General features: G+C 34.8%; 1 protein-coding gene across 3 annotated transcripts in view; it reads left to right on the top strand.

Moving 5' to 3' along the window:
* Positions 1 to 15,003: 15,003 nt before the first annotated feature.
* The window catches only part of LOC149206532 (nuclear transcription factor Y subunit B-1-like), a 58,960-nt gene continuing 49,285 nt past the window's right edge, over positions 15,004 to 24,678 (top strand). Inside the window, exons 1-3 of one of the 3 annotated variants that reach the window (XM_089395450.1) lie at positions 15,004 to 15,156; positions 15,265 to 15,512; positions 15,610 to 15,871. In XM_089395450.1, the coding sequence (XP_089251576.1) occupies positions 15,046 to 15,156; positions 15,265 to 15,512; positions 15,610 to 15,856 (606 nt within the window). In that variant the 5' untranslated portion in view covers positions 15,004 to 15,045 and the 3' untranslated portion in view covers positions 15,857 to 15,871. Of the gene's footprint in view, positions 15,157 to 15,261; positions 15,513 to 15,609; positions 15,872 to 24,678 lie in introns of those variants that run through there. The other 2 variants (XM_089395451.1, XM_089395449.1) reach the window with 2 other exon arrangements.

Below are 24,678 nucleotides of genomic sequence, written 5' to 3'. Positions count from 1 at the left end.
TATGTTTTTTAGTTCTTTCCTTGCCTAGATTCACTCCAAATTCATGTTAGAACTAAATTTATGCCTTAGAATAACCCATGAATGCTCTAAGACCACTTTGGTTGAGCCGAGGCTTGGTTAGGTCGCCATTTAGCCTTGCTTCTTGAATGCTGATTTTTGCAACTAGTCTAAATTTCCTTTCTCGCAATTTACTTAAGCAAAGTATTATTTCTTTCCTGCAAGAGTAATCTAGGGCTTTCCTTTCTTGCAAAGTAGAATATATTTCCTTTACTGTCATTTCCTTTCTAGCAAGATAGATTATATTTGCTTTGTTGTCATTAGCTTATGTGTGCTTTCCTTTCTTGCAAATATAATAGACTTCCTTTATGTAATTTACTTTCTAACAGAAGTAGAAAATGTTTGCTTATTACTATTTACCTTTTGTATCTTAGGATATGCGACCTACACAGATCTTTGCTCATTTGAAGTTGTTTGATTTTTTTTTCACCTGCATCAAAGGGAATCATACTAGGAAGAGGAAGGTGTCTGCTACACATATGGTGTCAGCCCCTCTAAAGTTTATATGAACCCCAAATTGATAATCAAAGTTGGTAGCTTGGGAGTTTCCACATTCTTGTTGTAATATTGGGGCTCATCACCTATAAAAAAAATCTACCCTTTCTTAGTTGAACTTGCCCCTCATTTATCAATTATATATGATAATGTAAAACCCTAAAAAAATCCACCATTAACCTACAAAATAAAAGCAAAATCTTCATACTAAAAAAATAAAAATAAATTAATTAATAAATAAATAAAAATTGGCTAATAAGTAAGAAGGATAGTAATAAATGGAGAACCACATGAATAAAATCAATAATTAGGACAGAAGAAATAATGGAGATAGAAATAATGGAAATAGAGAAAAACGGTAACTTTTTTGCAATCCTCTTTTTCTTTCTTTTCATGAATAGCTATTTATAGTTCATCCTCTTGTAGAAGAACCTCTTTTTCCTCTTCACTCATGTGAACTATATAAATAAAATAATCATAACTTTTCCCTCTTTTTAAGAGTTCTATCATAAGTTTTGCAACTTATTTTTAAAAGATACAAATTATTTTTCAATATTTTGGTATATGAATTGGTGGTTCAAAAAGAAGCATTGATGCTTCTATACCAAAGAGAAAAAGTAATGTTTTTGTACTTGAGAGGAGCATTAGCGATTCCATATAAAAACACGACCATACTGAAATTTGACTACTTTGTGTCTTTGATCAATCATTCTTGGTAACACAATAGACCAAAACCATAAAATATCATTATAAAAATAAAATTATTTGAGAAACACATAGTTGATGTGAATATAGACTTTGATGTAAACATAAAAACACAATTGTATCACTATATTTTCCTTGGGAAAGTGTTTGTCGTTTTTGTTGGAGATTGTAACTAGATTCGGTCTTCATAATGGCTTTTGTAATAATGCCATTATATATTTTGTATAAAAAGAGAAAAATAATTTTTATTTAATGAAGTATGGGTTCATGCTCAAAGTCTAGGTCAAAGCATGTTCTTCATGCTTCTAGGGCTTGTCAAGTTAAAGTAATTTTCGTCATGCATTAGTCCTATTTGGACTTGTTGTAACAAAAGAAAATCATTATTTTTGAGTTTAGAATGTCATTTTGTCCTCTGAGACCAAGTTGGCCCTGCAAAGGATAAGTCAACATATAAGAGGCTTGTTCGACCTCTCGAGAAGACTGACTAATTTGGAGACATAACACAAGTTTGATTTGCAACAAGATAAGAAGGCAATCTAGAGCAAAACGTAAAGGAGGAAAGGAGAAGTCAAAGCAAAGGAAGAAGACCTAAAATTTGATCTTTTTTGCCCACACATGCGAGAGAATTAGGGTTTTTGTGTGAGTTGTAGGGTTGAGAGTTGCAAGTCCGAATTGCAGACCTAAAGCTACAGGGTCGAAGTTTTGATAGAAACATATTTTGGAGAGTTTGACCTTCGTTGACTTTGGTAGACATTGACTTGTTTGGAAGAGATCTTATTGGAGGGTTGGCTTGGTGTTTGGGAGGAATCTTGACTTTGGTCTTTGTGTCTTGGCAGTCTCATTTTTATTTGATTCTATAAGAAGAGAAGTATTCTTTCTAAGATTTCCCCTTGGAGGGATATTGCCTTGGCTTGGAGCCTATATCTTTTGTCTTTGTGATCTTCATGTTTTTGGTAATTTTGATGAAAAAGTGAATCTAAAAGTAATGAAAGGCCAACAAATATCATAATTAATTATCAAGTAAAGAAAATCAATTATAATCTATAAATACCTTGAATTTCCAATAGTTTTTTCAATGTGCATCTAAATAATGGTATAAATATTGGTGTTGTGGCACACACAGTTACACATTTTGATAGACTCTTCTATGTTATCTAGTAAGAGGAGATTTAACTTGTACACGACCAATATTGACGTGTGTTCGAAAAATATTTACAAATAGTGGTGTAAAAGTATTCTATTCAAATAATATTATTCATTTCTCTAGTAAAAAAAAATGATTAAAAAACATGCATAAAATGATGACATAGTTTATATCAATGCCTATATAAGTAAGTTAGTTTAAATACTATATATAATAATGATCTTTTTCAAATAAATATATATAAAAACGAATTAGTTTAAATAATATTATATAATAATAACCTAAAAAACAATATTAAAAATTTGTCAAAATCAAAACTTTAAAACTTTAAAATTATTAAATCACATTGAAATTTAAATCTACATCACTAAATCTAAATATATAATTCTAACCATTACATAACACATTGCCACCACACAACATGTAATATATAATTTTAAAAAATACAACCTTATTTATTTAAGTATAATAACAACCATAAAAATATATATATCAAATAAGATTTTATTCATCTCACTTTCACTTTCACTTTCTATATGACATAAAAGTAAAGGTTCTCATTTCATGCAAAAACTTCCATAATAAACTAGGAAAACTCCATCTCCTTAAGTTAATGTATCGCTCTCTAAATGAAACATGGTGTTTCACATAGATATGGTTGCCTTTTTACCTCTAAGAAATCTTTTATACACAATACGCACCTTTCCTTTTTTATTGAAAATTTTAGTTGTACCCACTTTACAAAATCATGATATTGTGTTTTGTACATTGCCCTAACGAAAGGGCTACCAGTGAGAATCTCCATATCAACTTAAGCATTTAATAAAATCTTTTCCACCATTTAAAGTCACACTCTCCCACACTGACTTCCTTGCTCATTCAAGTTATTTCACAACTCCACACACATTCATGCAACTCAAAAAAGTTTGTTATTATCCTCTATTCAAAGTCACACTCTGAGCACCCATGCGTGCCTTGATTTCTCTTTCACTGGTTATGCCTCTTTGTTCACGACCACACAAAAATCTACAACAACAAAAAATTACGCTCTCTCATCTACAACAACACACCACTCCTTTGTTCATTCGCTAACTGCCCAACCATTACAAGTCTTAATTACAATATCAAAATCTCCAACATTACAAGTCCTAATTACAATTACAAAATCTGAGGGTTAAAGAGTGGTGCTACATAGACATATTCAATGCATTGCCAAGATCAACTAATAATTGTTAATCACATTGGAGATTGGGGCTAGAGATTTAGCTCAATGTAAAGCTATAAAAGCAATGCTAGGGAGAAGGAGAAGATACACCATGCAGTAGCACAAGATTAAGAGAGGCTTCTCAGTGAATCTGTTGGGTCCAAAGAAGGGGCAGCAAGGAGATCCTAAAGATAGGAGTTTCTTCAACACCTGAGAGGCAGGAAATGAGCTCATAAGCCATTCACCCATGGTTAGTAGGTGGACGGAATCAAGCCAGCCATCCACTACCTAAGATTCTACTCATGACAAACCTGAGTGCTCATTTTTTTTTTTAGGCAAGTGGCAAAAATAGGGCTTTGGCTTTGTTGAATATGAATTTGAAAGCCTTGTTTCAAAGAAAAAGTTGAATAAATATTCATGGGAGATTTTGGTTACATGATAGTGATTTTATCGAATTTTGTACTATTAAAAATAAATTTAATTCAAAAATAGAAAGAATAATTTATTATTAGAGTTCACTAGAATTAATAAATTATATGTATATATTAATATAAGTCACATATGTTTAAATAGGTAAATATTTAATGGTGAAAATTAAAGAGTTTTTCATTATTAAGCAAAAATTAATTTTCGTGGGGACCACTTATCTTGAAAGCCATGAGGGCATTTTGAGATAGTGGTTTAATCTGTGGTTACACCCAAAGAGATTATATAAATGGTCTCGTGATCATACACACATAAGTGGATCAAAGGCCACCCCCATGTCCTTCTTTCAATAAGTACAACTCAAATGTGCATAATGGTTAAGGACATGTGTTTCATCCTCAAAAGTCACATGTTGAGAACCAATAGGGTGTAGATTCCGTGTTTCGTCCATTGTGACAAGGCTTGAGGGGTAGGCACCTCCTATAATTTGGTTGCCTAAATGATCATTAACATGATGTGTTTTTAGAACGTCTCAACCTTTATCAAGTCACAATTCTTACTAGTATTAGCTTGTGGGCTAGTAGTGCGAGCTTCAAATAATTTTACACAATAACATAAACAATATATGCTTTTACATGTGCTTAGATGGGATAGCAACAAATAAACACATCAATCACAGACAACATAATGGCTAGTTGTTTATGGTTGTAAAAATTTATTAACATTGATCCATATTTTTTTATAAACAACAAATAGAAATCACATAATTATTTATTTATTTTTAAAGCTTTATTTATAACTAATAATAAACTGAGTGAGTTAATAAGCGGATAGATTCAACTTTTACAATGAATTTATTTTTGTTTGGATGAGTCAAAGTTCCATTCTAATCCACACATTTTTTAATTTTTAATTTTTATTTTTTATCCAAGTCATCTTGAAATGGGTTCAACAATTTCCATTAACTAGGTGGAATTATATCTTCTCACAAAAATAACACTGGAATTGGGTAAGAAATTACACTAGAAAGAGGTTGAGTTGTCCACTTGTTAACATATTTCAATAACGAAAATTGACAAAATCATGTAACTATTAATAACCACTAGAATAATAATTAACATGCTTTTATTTGTTGTTCTAATATTATATTTTAAATTGAAAAATCCTTAATTGTTATAATGTGGCAAATACAATGTAACTGACGTTTAGTAGTTCAACTCTTAATTTGTTGTTGTTAATGCTGCTATGTATTCAATTAATTTCATGCTAGGCCATGTTTGATTCAAACCTAGAACTAAGTACACTATCTTATATCGTCTAATTTACTTGAAATGCTATCTATAAATATAAAAAAGCATAACCTGACTCTTTCCACAAATTTTTCCATAACACTATATATGATATAATTAACCTATACTATTAAAATTTAAAACAACTTTTCAATAATTACTTAGATCATTTAACATTTTATTATCAATCTTAAACAATCATAATATTAAAGAGGTTGACTTGTCCACTTATTAACATATCTCAATAATGAAAATTGACAAAATCATGTCGCTACCAAGAACCAATAGATTAGTAATTAACATGTTTTTATTTGTTGTTCTAATATTATATTTTAAATTGAATTTTTTTTAATTATTATAATGTGACAAATACAATGTAGTTGACGCTTAATATTTCAACTCTTAATCTATTGTTGTTAATGTTGTTACGTATTCAATTAATTCCATGCTAGTATGTGTCTGATTCAAACCTCTAGTTAAGTACACTATCTTATATCGTCTAATTTACTTGAAATGTTATCCATAAATATAAGAAAGCATCACACAACTTTTTCAACAAATTTTTCCAAAACAATATATATGATATAATTAAATTATAATATTAAAAAACAAATTTTCAATAATTACTTAGATCATTTAACATTTCATTATCAATTTTAAATAATCATAATATTCCTATTTTTCCAAAAAATACCATATTTCCTCTTAACTATCAAATATTTTTTTACTTTTGTTTTTATCTATAAAGTCTTAAATAGAGATGATCCAGTGCCATGTTAAAGCAATCTTTAATATAAAATCATTGATTCAATTCTCCGCCTCAATTAAAGTGATATATTAAACTTAACAAAAATACAATTTTACCAAAATTATAAAAAATAAATAAAAATACAATTTTTCATTTTTTTTTAAATAATTCTATTACTTTTTAAAATAAATATTTTATTTTTATTTTTTAAATTAATCTATTGATTTTTTAAATGCCAAAACTTTGATAAAAATACGGATCGAAATAAATACTACATGATGGAATATTTTCCCAACATACATACAAACAACCAAGCCAAAAAAGTCAATAGAAAATGCCGACCATGCACAATAAATATCGGCAGATTTAACTTTAGGGCGCCCACGTACCAATTTCCGAGACCCCTAATAATGAAGCTAAAAGTGTTGGTAGGCCACACACTTTCCTTTGTCAACATATATTTTCAACAAAATTTAAAGTCACATTTAAGTTGAGGAAAAAGATATTCATGTTCGCTCTTGTGTTGTTTTCATATTCATGAAGGTTTTTACTAGAGTAAGATAAAACGTCAAATTTGTATTTAAGGAAGGAAATGTAACAATTAATGATACTAACTAAATTTAGATCGAGATAGCAATCTTTTAATTAAAAACAAGACTGTGCTATTATTATATAAAATATAAAAATAATAAATATTTTAGAATTTTTTTTGTACCATTTTAAATTACATTTTAAAAATGTCTATATATTTTTAAATAATTATATTGAAATATTGTTAAGTAGAGTAGAGATTAGGTAGAGTGAAGATATAAAGAATTGGTTAAATTTGGTTATTATAATTTGATTTGGAGGATTTTATTTTATAAAGTTTTTAAGTTTCTAAACTTGTGGTATTTGGATAAAAAAAATTCTAGCCATGTTAAAGATTGACGTGGTCTAGATTGGATGCAATGTCTAAATAAATTTGATGACTTATATGCTCTTGGATCATGCTTGTTTGGATTATAAGCTAATCCTGCAAGTTAAAGACATGCTAGCAAACAAAAACAAAGAACAAAAAAAACGAGAGAAATATTTGATTGAATGACTTAAAATTTTATCGGTATGGTATGAATGACTTAAAATGAGTATTGTTGGGTCATTTTATAAAAGTAATGTTGCCAAGGTGGTAGATATAGTGGCTGCATAGTTGCCAAAACAGTAGAGGTGGTGGTGCTTACTGATGCCAAATATAAAAGGGCATAATTACAATTCCAATCTTAAACACTAAAAGCAAAGCCATACAACCAAGTGAAAAGCATTAAGAAGTGCCACCCCATTTAAAAAAAGAAAGGAAATTCTATCCATAATGCAATAAATTTAGGAAATAGTGAAAAAAACAGAAGACAAAGTTTCATTGTAAGTTAAAACCTTAAAATGGGTTGTGGGATTCTTGGAGGATATCACTGAGGGGGCAAGGCATGAACCCTAGTTGCATTCACCCTTGCTTTGTGCTTCCCCTTACCTTTTTGTCGCGACATCTTTTTGAAGGTGACTCAGTGGTGCTGGTTTGTGGTTCATTCAGTAGTGGGTGGTGCGTTTATGGGCATTGACGATTTCTCTTCAGTTGGTCTGTTCAGGGTTAGGCGTTGCCTGATTTCTCCCTCTCATCGTTCTTACATTTCTATGTGTTGGTGCTTCTAGTGTCGTCGGTGGAGAGGTGGATGTGGTTTCTCCTTATGCCCAACGACCCTGATTTGCTTGGCGGTTTCCTTCTTTGCAGTCACATGTATCGTTCTCACTGATCAATGCTTAAGGGATGTTGTCGTTCTTGTGGGTTACATAGTCGTCAAGGTCCATCCCTTGCTTTGTCTAAGGTTTCACCATGTAGTTTGTCCCTTTAGGGTTTCGATGACGGACCTTTTGGCCTTTCTTCTTAATGCTTTTTAGTTGAGGTTTTTTACCTTACACTGTTTGTATGCCGCTTATTATGGGATTCGTCTAAGGTTTTGAGATTTTCATTTGACGGCCTTGCTTGCTCATATTTTTGTTTTTTACAAGTCTCTAGCCTAGGGTTTTAGCCTCTTGGGTTTTATAGTGAATGCATTTTTTTGGTAAGTTCGAATAGTGAGGCTACATCATGGTCATGTCCAAGAATGATCTGAAATGTTGGGCAAACTTGTTAATTCTATGCAAGTTCCCTCATCAGTACTAAAAAAGTGTGTTTAGAATTGTCTCAAATTAACCATAATGTGAAGGATTATGTGTCAAGTATTGAGTGCCTTTTATGAGCAAATTATGAGATTAATTAGTTGTTTAAAACACATACACAACAAGTAAATTGAAGAGAAGTAAAACACAACAAACTCATAACACAAAGATGATAAAGGAGTTCACCCCTCTTGGGCTACATCTCATTGGACCTGCTTCAATGGCTAGGCCCTCTTTGGATTAATGGTCAATTCTCTGATTACATGCACCTGCAGTGCTCCAATGGCTTTGCAACCCACCCCATTGGATTCAGAAGACCCAAAAATGACCCTCCAAGCTCTGCAATTAGACTTTAGCTGATCTAGGCTTGACCTCCTCTCTGGTGGCCCTAGGCTTCCTTAAACTTCAACGTAGAAAAGTCACATACAAAAGTGCCTTTTTGCCTCTGTAACCTGTACCATTGTGTTAAGAGCATTCAAATAATCTAGGAATGACTATTTCTAAGCCAAAATTGATCGAAATGTGAAGAAGTTATGGTCTCTTCAGTTTTCCCTAGGAAAACTCCACCAAAACTAGAGCACTCCAGTTAACTCTGCCAAAAATGGAGGAATTATGATTTAGCGGACCCGCCAAAACAATCCCCAAGTTAAACTGCGGGTTAATTAATGGATAAGTATGGATTAATTAATGTTAATCATGTTTAATCTGTGTGGTTAGCGTTAATGTTGGCAGTCAATTTGTAGTGTTGGTCACATGCTAGCGGTTAGCTCCAAACCACCATGGTTTAAACTTTAAATAAAACTTGTGCTCCATGATTGTTAAGTCCGATGGTTGTGGTGTAGTAGATTCCCTGGCCTGCCCATAAATTTTACTCGACCTTTGAGAGGGCACGTGGCGGCCTCTGGGCTTGCCACGTGACCTTTGAGAGGGCACGTGGTGGCCTTTGGGCTTGCCACATGTCAGCCTCTCATTGGTCCACCAAATGCACTTTGACAAATTACGTGCCGCCACTTGTCAAAATTTGGTTAAGCCACCTGTGGGAATATTTTGGGAATAATCCAAGGAATAATCCTTGGAATATTCTTTTTGTTGACAGGGTTGTACAGATGCCTAGTCAGCATCCGAGTCACAAAATTTTGTCTGTTTGACGAAACAGACATCAAGCTCTAACTTTCTCATACAAACTCCGTTTTGAGTGAAACGAGTTGTGTTGGGATCGTATCATCAAGATGGATGTTGTCGTTAAGGTTTTGAGAGATTTCGAGCACTTTGATTTTTGAGCAAATTTTGCCCCTAATCTAAATTTCGATCAAAGAATAACACCCAAATAGGGCGGAGAATTGAACTAGTGGCTTATTATATAGGAGTGTCTTAACAATGCACCTGATCACCGTTTATCCAAGACCCTGTAGACAGATTGAATGTATTTTTTAAATGATGTTTCTTTAGGCATTTTTCTGTAGGCTTGCCTATTTCCTTTTGTTTTTTTTTGTTTTTGTTTTTGTTTTTTTTGTTTTGTTTTTTTTTCTCGAAGCTTGTTAGAGCCTCTCCAGGCTTTTCTTGCTGGTGAGGGTATCTTCCAGCGTTATTATGTTTCTTGTCAGTTAGGATATCTTCCCACATTGTTTATCTTTCTAGTCAAAGTATAATATGGCATGTTATCTTGCCAGTCAGGGCATCTCCCGATGTTGTTTATCTTATCGGTCATATTATCTTCCAGCATGTTATCTTGTTAGTCAGAGTATCTCTTGGCATTACTAGAATGATGAGTGGTTTGTCGTTGTTGGGCTATATTTGGTGCTCCCTATGGGGTTTCTGTAAGGGGCCTGCGCGCCCTGTATCTTGATATTAGTCATATGTAGTATAGGGATTATACTAGCACATATGTTATGTGGATGTTATAGGAAAATAAAAGAAAAAAGAAGAAAGAAAGAAAGAAAAGAAAAAGAAGAAGAAGAAGTAAAAACTTAAAACTTTAAAATTAATTATATATATTGAAACACTTTATATTTTCATAATGTCTTTAGAGTACATAGTTGGTACATCTAGTCATTGGGGATCCTCATTGCCTCCTGAGAATTCAAGAGAATCCACCATTTGTTCTTATCAGAGACATACAAAATACACAAAACTAGACATTTTGGTTAGACAATACAAAACATAGGTGGAATCCAAATATATGGGTAGACTTAAGAACCATTAAGATTTAGAAGAAGAACTGGGAGTTGCGATCCTCGCACTCGAACTGGGAGGAGCATTAGTATCAATGTCAGAATGGAAATTCTCTTCTACATGGGCTAGTCTTATATCAAGCCTATCTATGGGGAAATGTTGGTTCCTCAAGATCCTTTTAATATCCTCTAGTGCAACGAAAACATTGTACCTTTCCACTTGTTTATCTTTCAATACCAAGCTAAGTAACCAGTGTAACACCATAGAATCAAGGTATTGCTTTCTCTGTCCCCTGGTGTTACCATGGTTGGGAACTCAACAAGATACCTCATCAATTATCTTAGAGTTAGAGTAGGATTACTTCTCAGCACCCACCTTAGTTTCCAATTTTCCGATTTCACGTTGAGTCTTAGGCGAGATTGGATTTGTGTTGTTGAAATTGGTTTTTTTTTTAACTACATATAAGGGTTCAACACCCTCATAAACCCTTGAGGCACTTTGATTGTGATGAGATCATTGTCAAACTTGTGATTTCAATGACTCCTTATCGGATTATAAATAAATTAGATTGGAAAATAATCTGGAAAACTTTCTAAAAAGTCACACTTAAAGATTGCTTGATTAATATATGAGTTTAACAAACTCATTAATTTATGGATTTAATTTTAACAAATGTAATATAAATTAAATTTTATTTTGGTTTCATTTTTGAGTAAGGTGAAATATTAAATTTTATTATTAACTTATTAATTTAAAATTAATGTAAATTATTTAGAAAAAGAAAAAATAATTATAAAAATATTGTATAATTAAATTGTTGATCTTAGAGTATGATGTGTAATTGTTTTTATTTACCGTAGAGTTTGATTAATGTCCCAAAATTTAAAAAGATATCAAATTATTTCAAATGGTATGGTTTTGTTTTAACAACAAATAAATCTATATAATAATTAACACACCCATATAAATTAAATGGTTGGTAAATAAGAATATGCATTAATTCATAGTAGGTATCAAGACACTCACCTCATGATACATCTCACATCAACAAAATTAAAAACATCATAAAAATTTACTCAATGACAATTTATTATTATTAATTATAAAATGAATAAAGCATATATGTATGTATTTAAAAAAATACAACAAAATATAGTAAAGTAACAATAAATAATAAGAGTTCATTGAAACTTGTGCATATTTTTTTTTTCTCTGCAAATACTAACTTCTATTAACTGTAAGGCAAAATATTTTTACATAGCATCGAGGCTTGGAAGCACTCGACAGAACATAACTGCCCCTTTACAGACATAAGCTGGGGAAACCAGTTACAAAGATCAAGAAACCAGATAACAGACATAAAGAGAGACATGTGTTGCCGAGAAGGAGAACTGAGCCAGCACAGAAACACAAAAACATTGCAACCCAACATATAATGTGTCACCAAATTCCCATCTGGGAGCCAAAAAACAGTAGGACAATTGCATTGAAACTTGACCACGAGCCTGAAACAGAAGCCGAAACAAAAAGAGACAGTCCCAAGTGGCGCTACTTCTCCTTTGCCGGGTCATGGTTCTTCTTCTCAGCCAGACCTATATCACCAGTCTTCAGACCTTCATTGCCGCTCAAATCGCTGCCAGGGATTGCCATGGCATGGTCTGCCTCGCCATGAGTCCCGTCCTCAGCCGCAGGTCCTGTATCTTCAAGGGGAGGAAGATCTTTGAGAAAATCCTCTTGTTCAGGCTTCTCATTTTTCCAATTCTCCATGCTGTCTTTGTCCGAGGAATGCTCACTGCTTGGGGAAGGATCAGGGGCGATGCAGGCCAAAGGGGAGACTAGGTTTTCCTCTTCCGAGAGAATAATGGTGATGTGAGCAGTGACCAGGGGCCTATGCAAATTACTTTGGAATTTAAAGTGCGTGGTTTGGAAAGCACTGTTCGGGATAGGCTTACGACCAAAACTTACAGAAGGCCCAGCTTCATGGACGGGGGAGGGATTGAAGGGTTCCGGCGCAGTTTCCATGGCATGACCGACTGGAGGATGCAAGCGACTGTCACGACGCCCCCCTGAATGTTGCCTCTTGCCCGAGCGAACCATGATGACAGACAGGAGGTAGGGCGCAAATGGATTATGGACGGGATAACCAACAGGACGGAGACGATTGAGGCGAGAGGGAAGCCCAACAGAGCTTGCAACTGACAATGCAATATAACAGAACTTACAAACGACCACAAAACTTGCAGACAACAACACAATGCATGAATCCAGAATAGGGGAGAAATTACCCTTGATAGAGTTGGGTTCGAGATCGTGGCAGTGAACCAGAATTAAACCATCACCAACAGCCTTGGCAGACCAGGTTCCGTTACCGCGCGACTGAGCACAAGGCATGGTGAAAGAATGATGGAGCGACATGATTATAACAGAAGGAATGTTGCGTCGATCAACACAAAACATAAATGCAAATCCGCCAATTGATCCAACATTAATAACCCTTCCCTGCTCGCATGAGTTTACGTTCTGGGAAGCCATGCGGCTCTGCAGCTGGCAGTACCGGGCATTAATTCCTTGCATGGGGAACGGTAAGGTCGGTGATGCCACCCGGATCCGGGAGAAACTTTTGCATATTATAAATATCTTTTTATTAAATTTAAAAGCAAAAAGATCATAATTACATTTAAGATAAATCTCAACCTTCTATCTTAATTATTATTAAAAATATTGCATGAGTATTTTATGGAAATGAAATCCATGCAATCTCTCTAATAATAATAATAATTGATAATTAAATTAAAATCTAAAACTTTATTCCAAAATATATAATACTAGTATTGCCATATAAGTTAAATGACTAGTAAATGGGGACAACATGAAAATATTTACTTAAAAATTTAAAAAATTAATTAAGAATGGTTGAAATTAAAAAATCATAAAAATTGTCCGCATGTGGTAGCTCAAGTGGCAATGGCCATGGAAATGAAGTCTCACCGAACCAGAGATCCTCGGTTCAATTCTTGTGCTACCCTCAGAAATTCCCTGGAAATGGGGTGAATAACGGACATGTAAAGTGGCAATGGCCGTGGAAATGAAGTCTCATCGAACTAGAGATCCTCGGTTCAATTCTTGTGCTACCCTCGGAAATTCCCTGGAAATGGGGTGAATAACGGACATGTAAAAACTCGAAAATGAGAAGGTCCTACCAAGCTTACAAAAAAAAATCATAAAAAATAACTAAATTATAACTTTAATTTAAATTTATTATTATCATTAACTATAAAAATAATCAATATGACTCATGAGTTAAATATATATATTTAAAAAAACTTGTAACAAAATTTTTAGTCATAAATATTCATGGACATGTAAAAACTCGAAAATGAGAAGGTCCTACCAAGCTCACAAAAAAAAATCATAAAAATTAACTAAATTATAACTTTATTTTAAATTTATTATTATCATTAACTATAAAAATAATCAATATGACTCATGAGTTAAATATATATATTTAAAAAAACTTGTAACAAAATTTTTAGTCATAAATATTCATTCTCATTTTACCACGGAGATTCATAGATTTTCTTATGATATCATGGCTCAATACCATGACTTATCAATAATGAAATGATATTTTAAGGTTCACGAGACTAAAAATAGTCTATGAGACCATTAGTTCCCTATTTTTAGCTTTTTGCAGTTCAATCCTTTTCCGATTCAAATTGATGATGAGCTAGCCCAACCTTCCAACAATCCCCTAAAGATAATGCTAAGAAACTGGTGCTAACATGTTCTCATAACTTTATGAGATGTCTTTGAATGCACCACATTCGAAAATGAAATGTTTTTTCTGATTCGACGTGCAAAATGTACACACCCATTCTTCCCAAGCTTCTTTAGGCAACCTTTGACCTCCAAGAAATGAACTCTTTTTGTTGTAAATCACACTTAGGGTTGAATTCCTCAATGTAATATTTATTCTTTCTACCCAACTCTTTTCCCCATTTTTTTTAACAAAACTTCTCCATTACAAAATCCTTTAGCTCCTTGAGGTAGATATTCTATTTTTGCACCATGTTTAGTTTTGTTTCATCCATGTTTTTTTTCTTTCACTCATGTTTTCAAAAACCATAACTTGTTTCATATGACCTTTATTTTTGTTTTATATAACACTTATTTATATGCTATTTTTTAATTAATCAATTTAATTAAAAAGAAAAAATAACAACTATTTTTGAGAAAAATCTTTATCTTTAATATTTTAAAATATTCTATAAAAACAAATCATTAATCTCATACTTATCAATAATTAAATTAAAATAATAAAATCTAAATAATAAAATTAAAATAATAAAATCTAAAGATACCTTTTACGAATTTAAAAACAAAATTTTAACATCAAATAATACATTAAGAAAATAATATAAATTTAACCTACAAAATTTTAACATCAAATAAGACAGCATACAAGAATGTAAAATATCACCCCATTTTAATAAAGTCATTGCAATAAAGTTGGCAGTTAGGGTTTAAAATGAACACGTGGACCACCGAGTGAATAGGAGAGTGACATGGCATGCGTGGCGAGAGAATATGAAGAGAAACGAGGCATTGGAAGAAAATGGACGGTTTGGATGGGTTGTTTTGCAGGTTTCTCACCTGCGGCGCGCGTTTGGTTCGTTGGATGACAAAAAAACACATTCTAATTGTATTTATTCATCTCCCCTCCAAGGTAAGCCCGGTTTCCTTCTTACAATCCAGCGATCCATGCAAATCGTAACGCCTTTCAGTTCGATTCCTGGAGGCTTAACCCTGTTGCCCTCTATGGCCCCTGAAGCAGAGAGCAGCGGCAGCCATGGCAGACTTAGCGAGCTCCGTCACCAGCCAAGAAAGTCCTCACTCAGAAGATACGAACAATAACAGCCAAAACCAGGGTTCCAATGCCCGGGAGCAGGATCGATTCCTCCCCATTGCGAACATAAGCCGAATTATGAAGAAGGCAGTTCCTGCCAACGCCAAGATCGCAAAGGACGCCAAGGACACCGTCCAAGAATGCGTTTCCGAGTTCATCAGTTTCATTACCAGCGAGTAATCTTCCAACCTTCAAATCTCTTTGCAATTTGCCGTTGAAATTTTCCGACTTTCATGTCTGAAGCGAATCTCGTTGGATTTTTTTCCCCGACAGGGCCAGCGACAAGTGCCAGCGTGAAAAGCGGAAGACAATCAACGGAGACGATTTGTTATGGGCCATGGGTACTCTAGGGTTTGAGGACTACGTGGAGCCTCTCAAGCTTTACTTGCACAAATATAGAGAGGTACTTAGCTTCAACTGTGAATCATTTCTTCATTTTTTTTCAGTTCTGGTTTTAATGCTGGCTGCCAGTTGGAATCGAAAATTTGTGATAATTTTTTTTAATCTGATAAATAATTAATTCTTGATACTTGTATCGTGCACTAAATTTACTGTTTTTCTCTTAACCTATAAATTATTTTCGTTATCCGTACCAAAATTTTGTGAGGTGCACTATTGTGCTGCGTCTAATTGTTTTTCTTTTGGGTAAGCAAGCTTTCTATTCTATTACTGTAAGGCAGAAAATGTACATATTTACATGATCGGAGAAACTATAGACTCTGACATTCTTGGAAGACCCAGAGCAGCTCTGTGTAATATGACATAAAGAGCTAGAAGAGTTAGCAACTTAGCAGCAGTTCAGTAAACCAAAAAAAACCAAACAAAAGAAAGTTCTTGGTGCCTACCCAAAGGGAAATGAGGCAATACATGCAGATTCTAAATCAAGTTGTCTATGGCCAGCCTGCGATATAGGATACCAGGCTGGTCTTGCCTTCAAAATTAATAGGTAACTGTACTGGGCCATGGTATGGAAAGTCATACTGATTGAAAAGATAAAAACTAAACCATGGAGAACTGAATATTTGTAGAGGAGCAGTTGAGACCTCGATAGGGTTTCAGAGACATGGATTTCTTCGTGTTTTTTTTAGCTAACGAGGTGCATAAAGTGACCAGAAGAGATGACTGCTTCTCCAAATGGTTGAGGTGCTGGTGGAGCTCCAGGCAGTCCACACTCTGCATCATGGGCTTGGAGGGTGTGAGCCATAAAGGACTACACGGTCGAGTAAAGCTTGAGGGTGCACTGTAATTTAGTCTCCCGTTTTCTGTTGCTGCCGGGATCCCGAACTAATTTAGAAACCATGAATCCCACTTTCTCATCAGAATAACAGGCTCCCTCTTACTTAACCTCTTCCCCTGGAGTGCCAAGACATTGCTGAATGTCAGGCGGAGAAGAGCTGTGAAATGCTCTGGCTGCACTTTTGGCTGTTAGCTTTGCTTTGGTTGGGCGCATTGGAGCTTTCCCATAGGTGTTTTACGCTTTGGTTAGATGCATTGGAGCTATCCCACGTTGTTTTAAACTTTTAATCATGGAAGCCATTATCGACGGGCCATTTTGATATATGCACCCTTAAATGGTATAAAGATGAGCGGACTTTGTATATTTTGTCTCTAATGGTTTGGAATCATAGTTTGAAAACTTAATTGTTCTTTTTCATTAAAAATTAATTATTTTGTGTATTTTTTTAAAGACTGGTTCATTGAATCCTATGTGGTCTGGTTTGATAGGTGGACTAGTTCAAAACCCAATTCCATTTTTAAAAAATATGCATCTATTAGATGGACTATGGAGACATCAAACCAATTTTCAAGATCCACTCTAGGGCAAGTAAGAAAATGGCAGGAATGGTAAGTGGCAATTCTTGTTCTCTTTCCACTGCGATCACAAAAAATGAGATATGATGAATGTTAGAAGATACAATTACAGAAATTTTGCACTCACTAGCCCTATAGATGGATACTTTACCAACAAAGAAATAGTAGGAGGAAGTAGAAAAGGCATTAACTATCTTTTGCTGTAAATGCATAAGAAGGCACCACTATGCAAAAACCATGTCTTGTTTTTTTTTTTGGTGTGTTCAAACCAAAATCAAACTTGGATCAAAAGAAGGAAGAGAAGAAATAGAAGGGTATTGAAGAAGTAGCCGGTTTCTACCATCAGGGGGACTTCACCAGATACATTGCTCAGTATATTAAGAAAGAATGTAAGAGCAACATGACCATGAATAGTAGAAAAGGGAACAACAACACTAGAAAGTACAATTGCCAATGTTGTGCACAAATCTAAGTAGGGGGGTATGATGGGCCTTTGCAATGAGTACTTTAAGGCACTGTTTTAAAACCCGACCGAATCAACTCCGAAACAACCGAGTCAGACCGAGTTAAACGGTGACCGGGTCGACTCGGCGGGCAACTCGGTTCGGCCAGTCGGGTTACCTAGCCAGCCGAGTCGGATACTGACTTGGCCGGCTCGGTAGCAACCCAGCCGGCTCGGTGGGAGCGGCCATAAAGTGGATTTTTGTTGTTGTTGTTGTTGTTTCTCCAACTTGGGTTTTTGGGGACCCCAAAGCCCATTCTAATGTGCCTTTGGGTTCTTTGGGGTCCATTTCCCTCTCCCAAACCCTATAAAACCTACCCAACCCCTCTCATTTCCTCACAGCGATCTCATTGCATTTGATTGAGAACTTGTGAGGAGTTTGCGAAGAGTTTTGGAGTTTGTTTTTGGCGCATCAGTGAGGAGTCTTGGGCAAGCATTGGAGCAGGAGTGAGCAAGAGTGCAGAGTTTCTTGGGTAGCCATTGGAGCAGCATTGAGGAGTTGGTTTGTTGGAGCAACTTTGAGGAGGTAGTTTGTGCCTAGAGGTTTTTTTTTTCACTTCTAAAAATCCGTTTTTGCTTATTTATTTTTTTGTGCAAATCTGGAAATTGAAAAGAGTGTTTTTTGTGAAAGAAATGAACATTGATGCAATGCTATTTTTTTGGTTTTCATTTTCATATTTTTTTCTTTCATTTCCAAGTCAAAAAATGGCACCTAGATTGAAAGATGCTGCTTGGGCATATGTTGAAATGTTTGATAGTCAAATGGATTGCAAATTTTGCCATAGAAAAATTAAGGATGGTCCTGGGGGCATTAATAAGCTGAAAGAACACTTTGCAGGGATTAGAGGCCAAATTACTCCATGTGAATCACCACAAATTGGGGACATTAGGAAGGAGTTGTTAAATAGCTTTGAGAAGTTTAAAGAAGAAAAGGCTAGGCAAAAAGAAATAGAGGCTGAAATTGGGAGGAAGAGGAGTATACAAAAAATGATGGCTACCAACCCCCATTTTGATTTTGAGGGTTTTTTTTCTATCCCTTGTACTGATGCATCCAACCCCTTCCGATATGTTCCTCCCTCTTTTGAGTCTATTCAAGAAAGGGGTATGGGTAAAATGAAAAAGAAGGGTGATATGAATATCAAAAGTTATTTCACTATCACACCCTCCTCTCCATCAGATGCACATGGTCCTGAAGCTAGTAGAACTTTGCAGCCCATTTTAGATGACCATTGGAAGAAAGAATTAAGGGAGACTGCTTGTGATTACAGATGTAGATGGTGGTACGATGCTGATATCCCCTTCAATGCTTCCCGTTTACAATATTATGAGCCTATGTTTGATGCCATATTTGCTACTGGAAAAGGCTCCAAAGGCCCTACTATGCATGAGATAAGGGGGTATTGTTTGCAGACTAAGTCACCTGACACGGGGATTCGAGATTCGTAGGATACAAGGATTTGAGTGTCGGATTCGGACACGTTGACCCCCCGGAACAAGACACATAGGATTCGTATATATATATATATATATATATATATATATTAAAAATTAGATATTTCTTACACAAATTCTCATTAATGATACAAATTCATTGATTTCGAACATAGATCTTCATCTAGATGTTAGTTTTACTATTTAGAAAGTAAGTTAGTAACATTATAGCATGCATAATACATACAAAATTCAAATATCTGCATAAACCCTCACAAACCTCATAAACCCTCATAAACCCTCCCAAACCTCATAAACCCTCATAAACCCTCACAAACCTCATAAACCCTCATAAACCTCATAAACCCTCCATCATAAACCTCATAAACCCTCACTTTTTTGGGATTCGAATCCCAAAATCAGGACACGAAGTGTCCTAACGGGACACGACCAGGATTCGATGGTGTCCTGTTAGGACACGTGGTGTCCTGTTAGGACACATGGTGTCCCATTTTGGGATTCGAATTCCCATCGAATCGTGTCGGATTCGTGGGATTCAGACACGTGGCCTGTTTTGGACGAATCCGGTTTCATAGTTTGCAGAAAGAAATTTCCTCCATTAATGAGTATTTGAAAGATTTCAAAGACTCATGGGCAAGAACAGGATGTACCATCATGTCAGATGGATGGATTGATTAAAGGAACCGTACCATCATAAACTTTCTTATCTTCTGCCCACAAGGAACCATGTTTCTAAAATTAGTTGATGCATTTGATAGGGTGAAAGACAGACAATTGTTGCTTCAGCTATTGGATGAGGTTGTTGAAGAGGTGGGTGTGGCTAATGTTGTTCTCACAGATAATGCCTCTAACTATGTTCTTACTGGTAAATTGTTAGAGGAAAAACACAAAACCATATTTTGGACTCCATGTGCTGCACATTGCATAGACCTCATGCTGAAGGATATTGGCAAATTAGATTGGGTCAAAAACACTGTTGATCATGCCAAAAGCATAACAAAATTTATCTACAATCATCCATGGATTTTGAGCCTTATGAAGAGACACATAGGGGCAGGGATATTATTAGGCATGCGTTCACTAGATTTGTTACTCATTTTTTGACATGCAATCTATGCTTTCACAACATAGAAACTTGCAAAAGATATTTTCCAGTGATGAATGGAATCAAAGCTAGTGGTCTGTCAAACAGGAAGGCAAAGAATTGAAAAAGAAAGTTAATGAGGAAATATTTTGGAGAAAGGCAACAAAGATTGTGAAGGTTGCTGAGCCACTGGTTAAGGTGTTGCGGTTGGTGGATGGGAAAAGATTGGCTATGAGCTTCATTTATGAGGCTATGGATCAAGCAAAGGAGCAAATAAAGAGGGCATACAAGGATAAAGTGGCTAAGTATGTGCCCATTTGGGCAATCATTGATGAAAGATGGAACAATAAACTCCATCGTCCTATACATGTAGCTGGGTATTTTTTGAACCCACGGTATCATTATAAAGCTCAGGCGGTAGGAGCTTTGAGTGGGGAGGTTAGAGATGGATTGATTGACTGCATTGATTGCATGATCCCATTGGAGTGTGATCAGTTGGAGATACACCGACAAATCACAACCTTCAACAAAGCGACAGGTACCTTTGGGAGGAACCTAACAAAGATTGCAAGGGAAGCAAATGAGCCAGGTAAACAAAAATTTCAATTTTCAAATTCTTAATACTTATTTTGTTAAATTGTTTATAATTTGAAAGTTGGATATAATTTGTTGAGCTAACTCATTACACTACTATGTTTTTTGTAGCACAATGGTGGGAGGCTTTTGGTAGCCATTGTCCTCAATTACAGAAATTTGCAATTCGTATTTTGAGTCAAACTTACAGTGCTACTGGGTGTGAGCGCAATTGGTCTGTCTTTGAGAGGATTCACATGAAGAAGATAAACCGTTTGGATAAAAAACGATTAAATGATCTAATCTATGTCCAATACAACCTCTGGCTCAGATGCAACCAATTGTTGAACAAAAGACCTGATTCAGATCCCATTGTGTTGGAAGACATTGATCCAACATTAGATTGGGTAGTGGAGATTCATCCAGTAGAGTTTGATTCTGATGAAGATCTTGATTTGGATTTACGGGTGGATGCATCACTCAAACATAATGTTCAGTTGAATGTAGATCCACTTGTACCAGCCTCAGGGCCAGCCCCAAGTCCTCCAGTTGCAGGCGCTTCCTCTGCTCAACCACGACGGAAGCGCATATCTCGTCTATCTCAGCTTGCAGCTGCTGCACAACGTGCTAGTGCTACAACTTCTACAGTGGCAGTTGGAGATGATGATGAGGAGGAGCCATGGGTTTCCCTATCTGACTCAGTGGTGACTAGTGATGTTTCACAGTTTACTTTTGTTGTAGAGGCCATTTCTAGCCTCCTTGGTTATGTGTTTTTGTTTTGATCTCTATATCATCATCATGTATGTATTGGACAGTGCACTATGTGCCATTTTGATATAATGGATATATTCATGAGCCTACTTTGATCATATGTTGTCTTCTATCTATATTCTAAAGCTTTGTGTTTGGAAACATGAATGAAAATCTTTAAAATTATGTTTTATTTATAAAAAATAAAAATTTAATGTATTTATTACAACGACCGAGTCATTGAAATCAAATTGGCCGAGTCAATACCGAGTCGGAGTTTTAAAAACTGCTTTAAGGGCCCATCTACAATGCCATTTATTCCTAAAACATTTATTTTGACCTTGTTAATATGCATTTTGATATTTTACATGATAAATCATGAAGTCAAGTAGGTTGCTCATTGGTATGATCATGCTTATGTTTTTGGTACAATGGTGCATTGGATATGGCAGGATTTGCGACGAACCATTCACCAACAACCTTGTAAAGAACTTAAAGTCTTAAACTAAAAGCTGCCAATTGAAGATCCAATTTGCCGTCGTAGTTAACGCCAGAAAATGAACTCCTTCAAATTTCATATTTTTGAAGGAAATCAGCCCCACCTATCCAAGGGGATTGTTCTATGTTGCACTTATAAATTGAGGACTCAAATATCATAGGAGTTAGTTCATTTTTGTTGGATAAGTTGGTTTTAGCATCGAGACAATTTCAAACTTTGGAGGCATGTATTCTGTTTGGTCATGTTAATGAAGAAAGTTTTATGTTCACTTTATTGTTGGCGATCTTCTTAGTTTTGTGAGTACCTTTGAGGATGGGGCACCTAAAGAACTCCAACAAACCTTTTGTACTCTATTTACTTAGCCCTCTTTTCTGTTTTATCATCTGTTTGTAAATTGTTGTTATAGAATTTCCAGATTTGCATTTATTTACTTTCTTGTAGAAAGATAAATTACATGATATAACTCCTTTCTTGAGCACATGTATGATTGTTAAGACTTGTTTTAGGTTCTTCAAGCAATTTTCATGAGCATCAAACAATTTCATCTCTGTTTACAACTTTCTTTAATTAAGTAGTCAAGTTTCCTATAACAACACAAAGTTCCTTGTAATAGTGTGGAACTCTTCTTTTTAGCATATTTCTCCACAACAATGCACATTTTGTCTACAACATCACTAATAGCATCAGACGATGAGGTTCAACCAAAGGAAAATTATGATTTGGGTGGTCTTCCTCCAATGCTTGTTGTTAGTGTTTATGCTTTCATTGCATTTTGAATTATGCTTTTCACAATTTAGGTCAATAGTATTTTCTTTTACCTTCAATAGTGTCTTCAAGTTGAATTAGATATAATTGATAAAGTAGACTTTTGTTTCAATCATTGGTTGGTTTCCCTTGCAATTGAGTTAGATAGATTTTCAGTAGCACCCATGAATTGATTTCCCTTTACCCGAACTATCAAAGATAGATCTAGGGTGTCGTTTGGCCCTTCATTATCTATGATCATTAACATAGATAGTTACACTAAGGAAAAGAGAGTATGACTTGAACATATAATGCATAACACCTATGAATTTTTTACAAATCCTAGGTTCATGATTAAAGTTGGTAGCTATAGGATGGCAACATTCTTGTTGCAAATTTGAAGCCCCCCACCTATTGCATTTTGACCTCCACCTCCCTAATTGCATTGTTCATTTGGTGATATGATATATTTGCATCCTTCACCTACTAATGTATCAATTAATCTCAAAGCATGGTTCCTCATGGACAAGAAACAAACGATATCAGTTATATGACTTGCCTTCTATACAACCCTCTAACATAATGGTACATCATGTTTATGCCCATGATTGCATGTATTCTTTCAATTGTTCATGTTAAGTCTTTGACCTCTTATTGTAATATCGACCCTCAATTCATTATAATTACAAGCATTGAACCTCACACCATATAAAAATATGGCATCTATCATAGTGTAATAATGGGAAAGCATGCGACATACAATGCCATATGTATGATACCAAAATCTCCCAACATATTAGCAAGCAACCTTCTTTGCTTCCTTTTTCCATTGACTATCAATGGTAAGTAAGTTGAGAATTAAGTATCTGAGTTTGTTCTCTTTGCAATGAATGAGACTTTCCAATGCACTTGTCTTGGAAGATCCATATATCTAAAATGGGCCCCAATTCTAGTAGTGTAATTAGAGGAGGCTTCAAAATTCGTGTTTAAATTGCTATTTCCAGGTAACTCAAAAGTTCTCTTTGTCTTCCTTATAAGCCTTTACCTCTCTTAAATGATGCTACCATTAGTCATTGCCATTAGATGTTTTAGATCATCTAGCACACTTGAGAAACCTTTAAAATTCCATAAAAGTATGCTCCAAGTGGAATTCAAGCTTGTGGGCCCCTTGCTAAATTTTGTAGCTATGGTCGGTCTTCATAATTAATATTCTAGCCCTTGAAATATATGAAAAATAAATGAAAGACATGTTCTTCATGTCCATTTCAAAAGAAAGAATTTTTGAATTTTGAAATTTGGATTTTGGCTCCAAATGATCAAGTCAGCCCCATGCTAAAGAGACACCCATTTAGCCATCATGATCAATATATATATATACATCTACATCTACATCTACATATACATCTATATATACATATACATCTACATCTACATCTACATATGCATATACATACATATATATATAGATATATATAAACCAAAATTGTGGGCAGATTCAAGTTTTGATCAGATCAAAATTTCGAGTCAGGCAAGAGGCCGAATTCTTAGCAGACCAAGCATAATTGCTTGAAGAAAAGATTGACTTGTCCAAAAGGGCAATTTGACCAGGTGTGGCTAGGGCTATGCTACTAGTCAGTTTGACTTTATGACTTGATGTATCTTTGTTGAATTTAATGATTTTTCTAAGAAAAGGGTTGTTGGGTTTCCCCCCATGTGGGTTTTCCCAAGGTAAAATGCTTTGTGTTTCTTGTTTGGTTGTCTCTTTATGATCCTACTGTCATACTTGTGCTACCGTTGAAGATCTTTTGTGCAATTGCTTAATGATAAATGTGAATACAAGTGAATTTAAATGAATATCACTAGAAGTAATTATTAGTAAGAAGACTACAAAAAAATCAACATGGAATCAAAGTTATGGTTGAAGAG

The sequence above is a fragment of the Pinus tabuliformis genome, chromosome 1_2, assembly GCF_031772625.1.
Source record: "Pinus tabuliformis cultivar Carrire ecotype Pingquan chromosome 1_2, CPIR1, whole genome shotgun sequence".
Taxonomy (NCBI): Eukaryota; Viridiplantae; Streptophyta; class Pinopsida; order Pinales; family Pinaceae; genus Pinus; species Pinus tabuliformis.
Note: the sequence above shows the minus strand (reverse complement) of the source record. Positions and strands in the feature narration are given on the sequence as shown.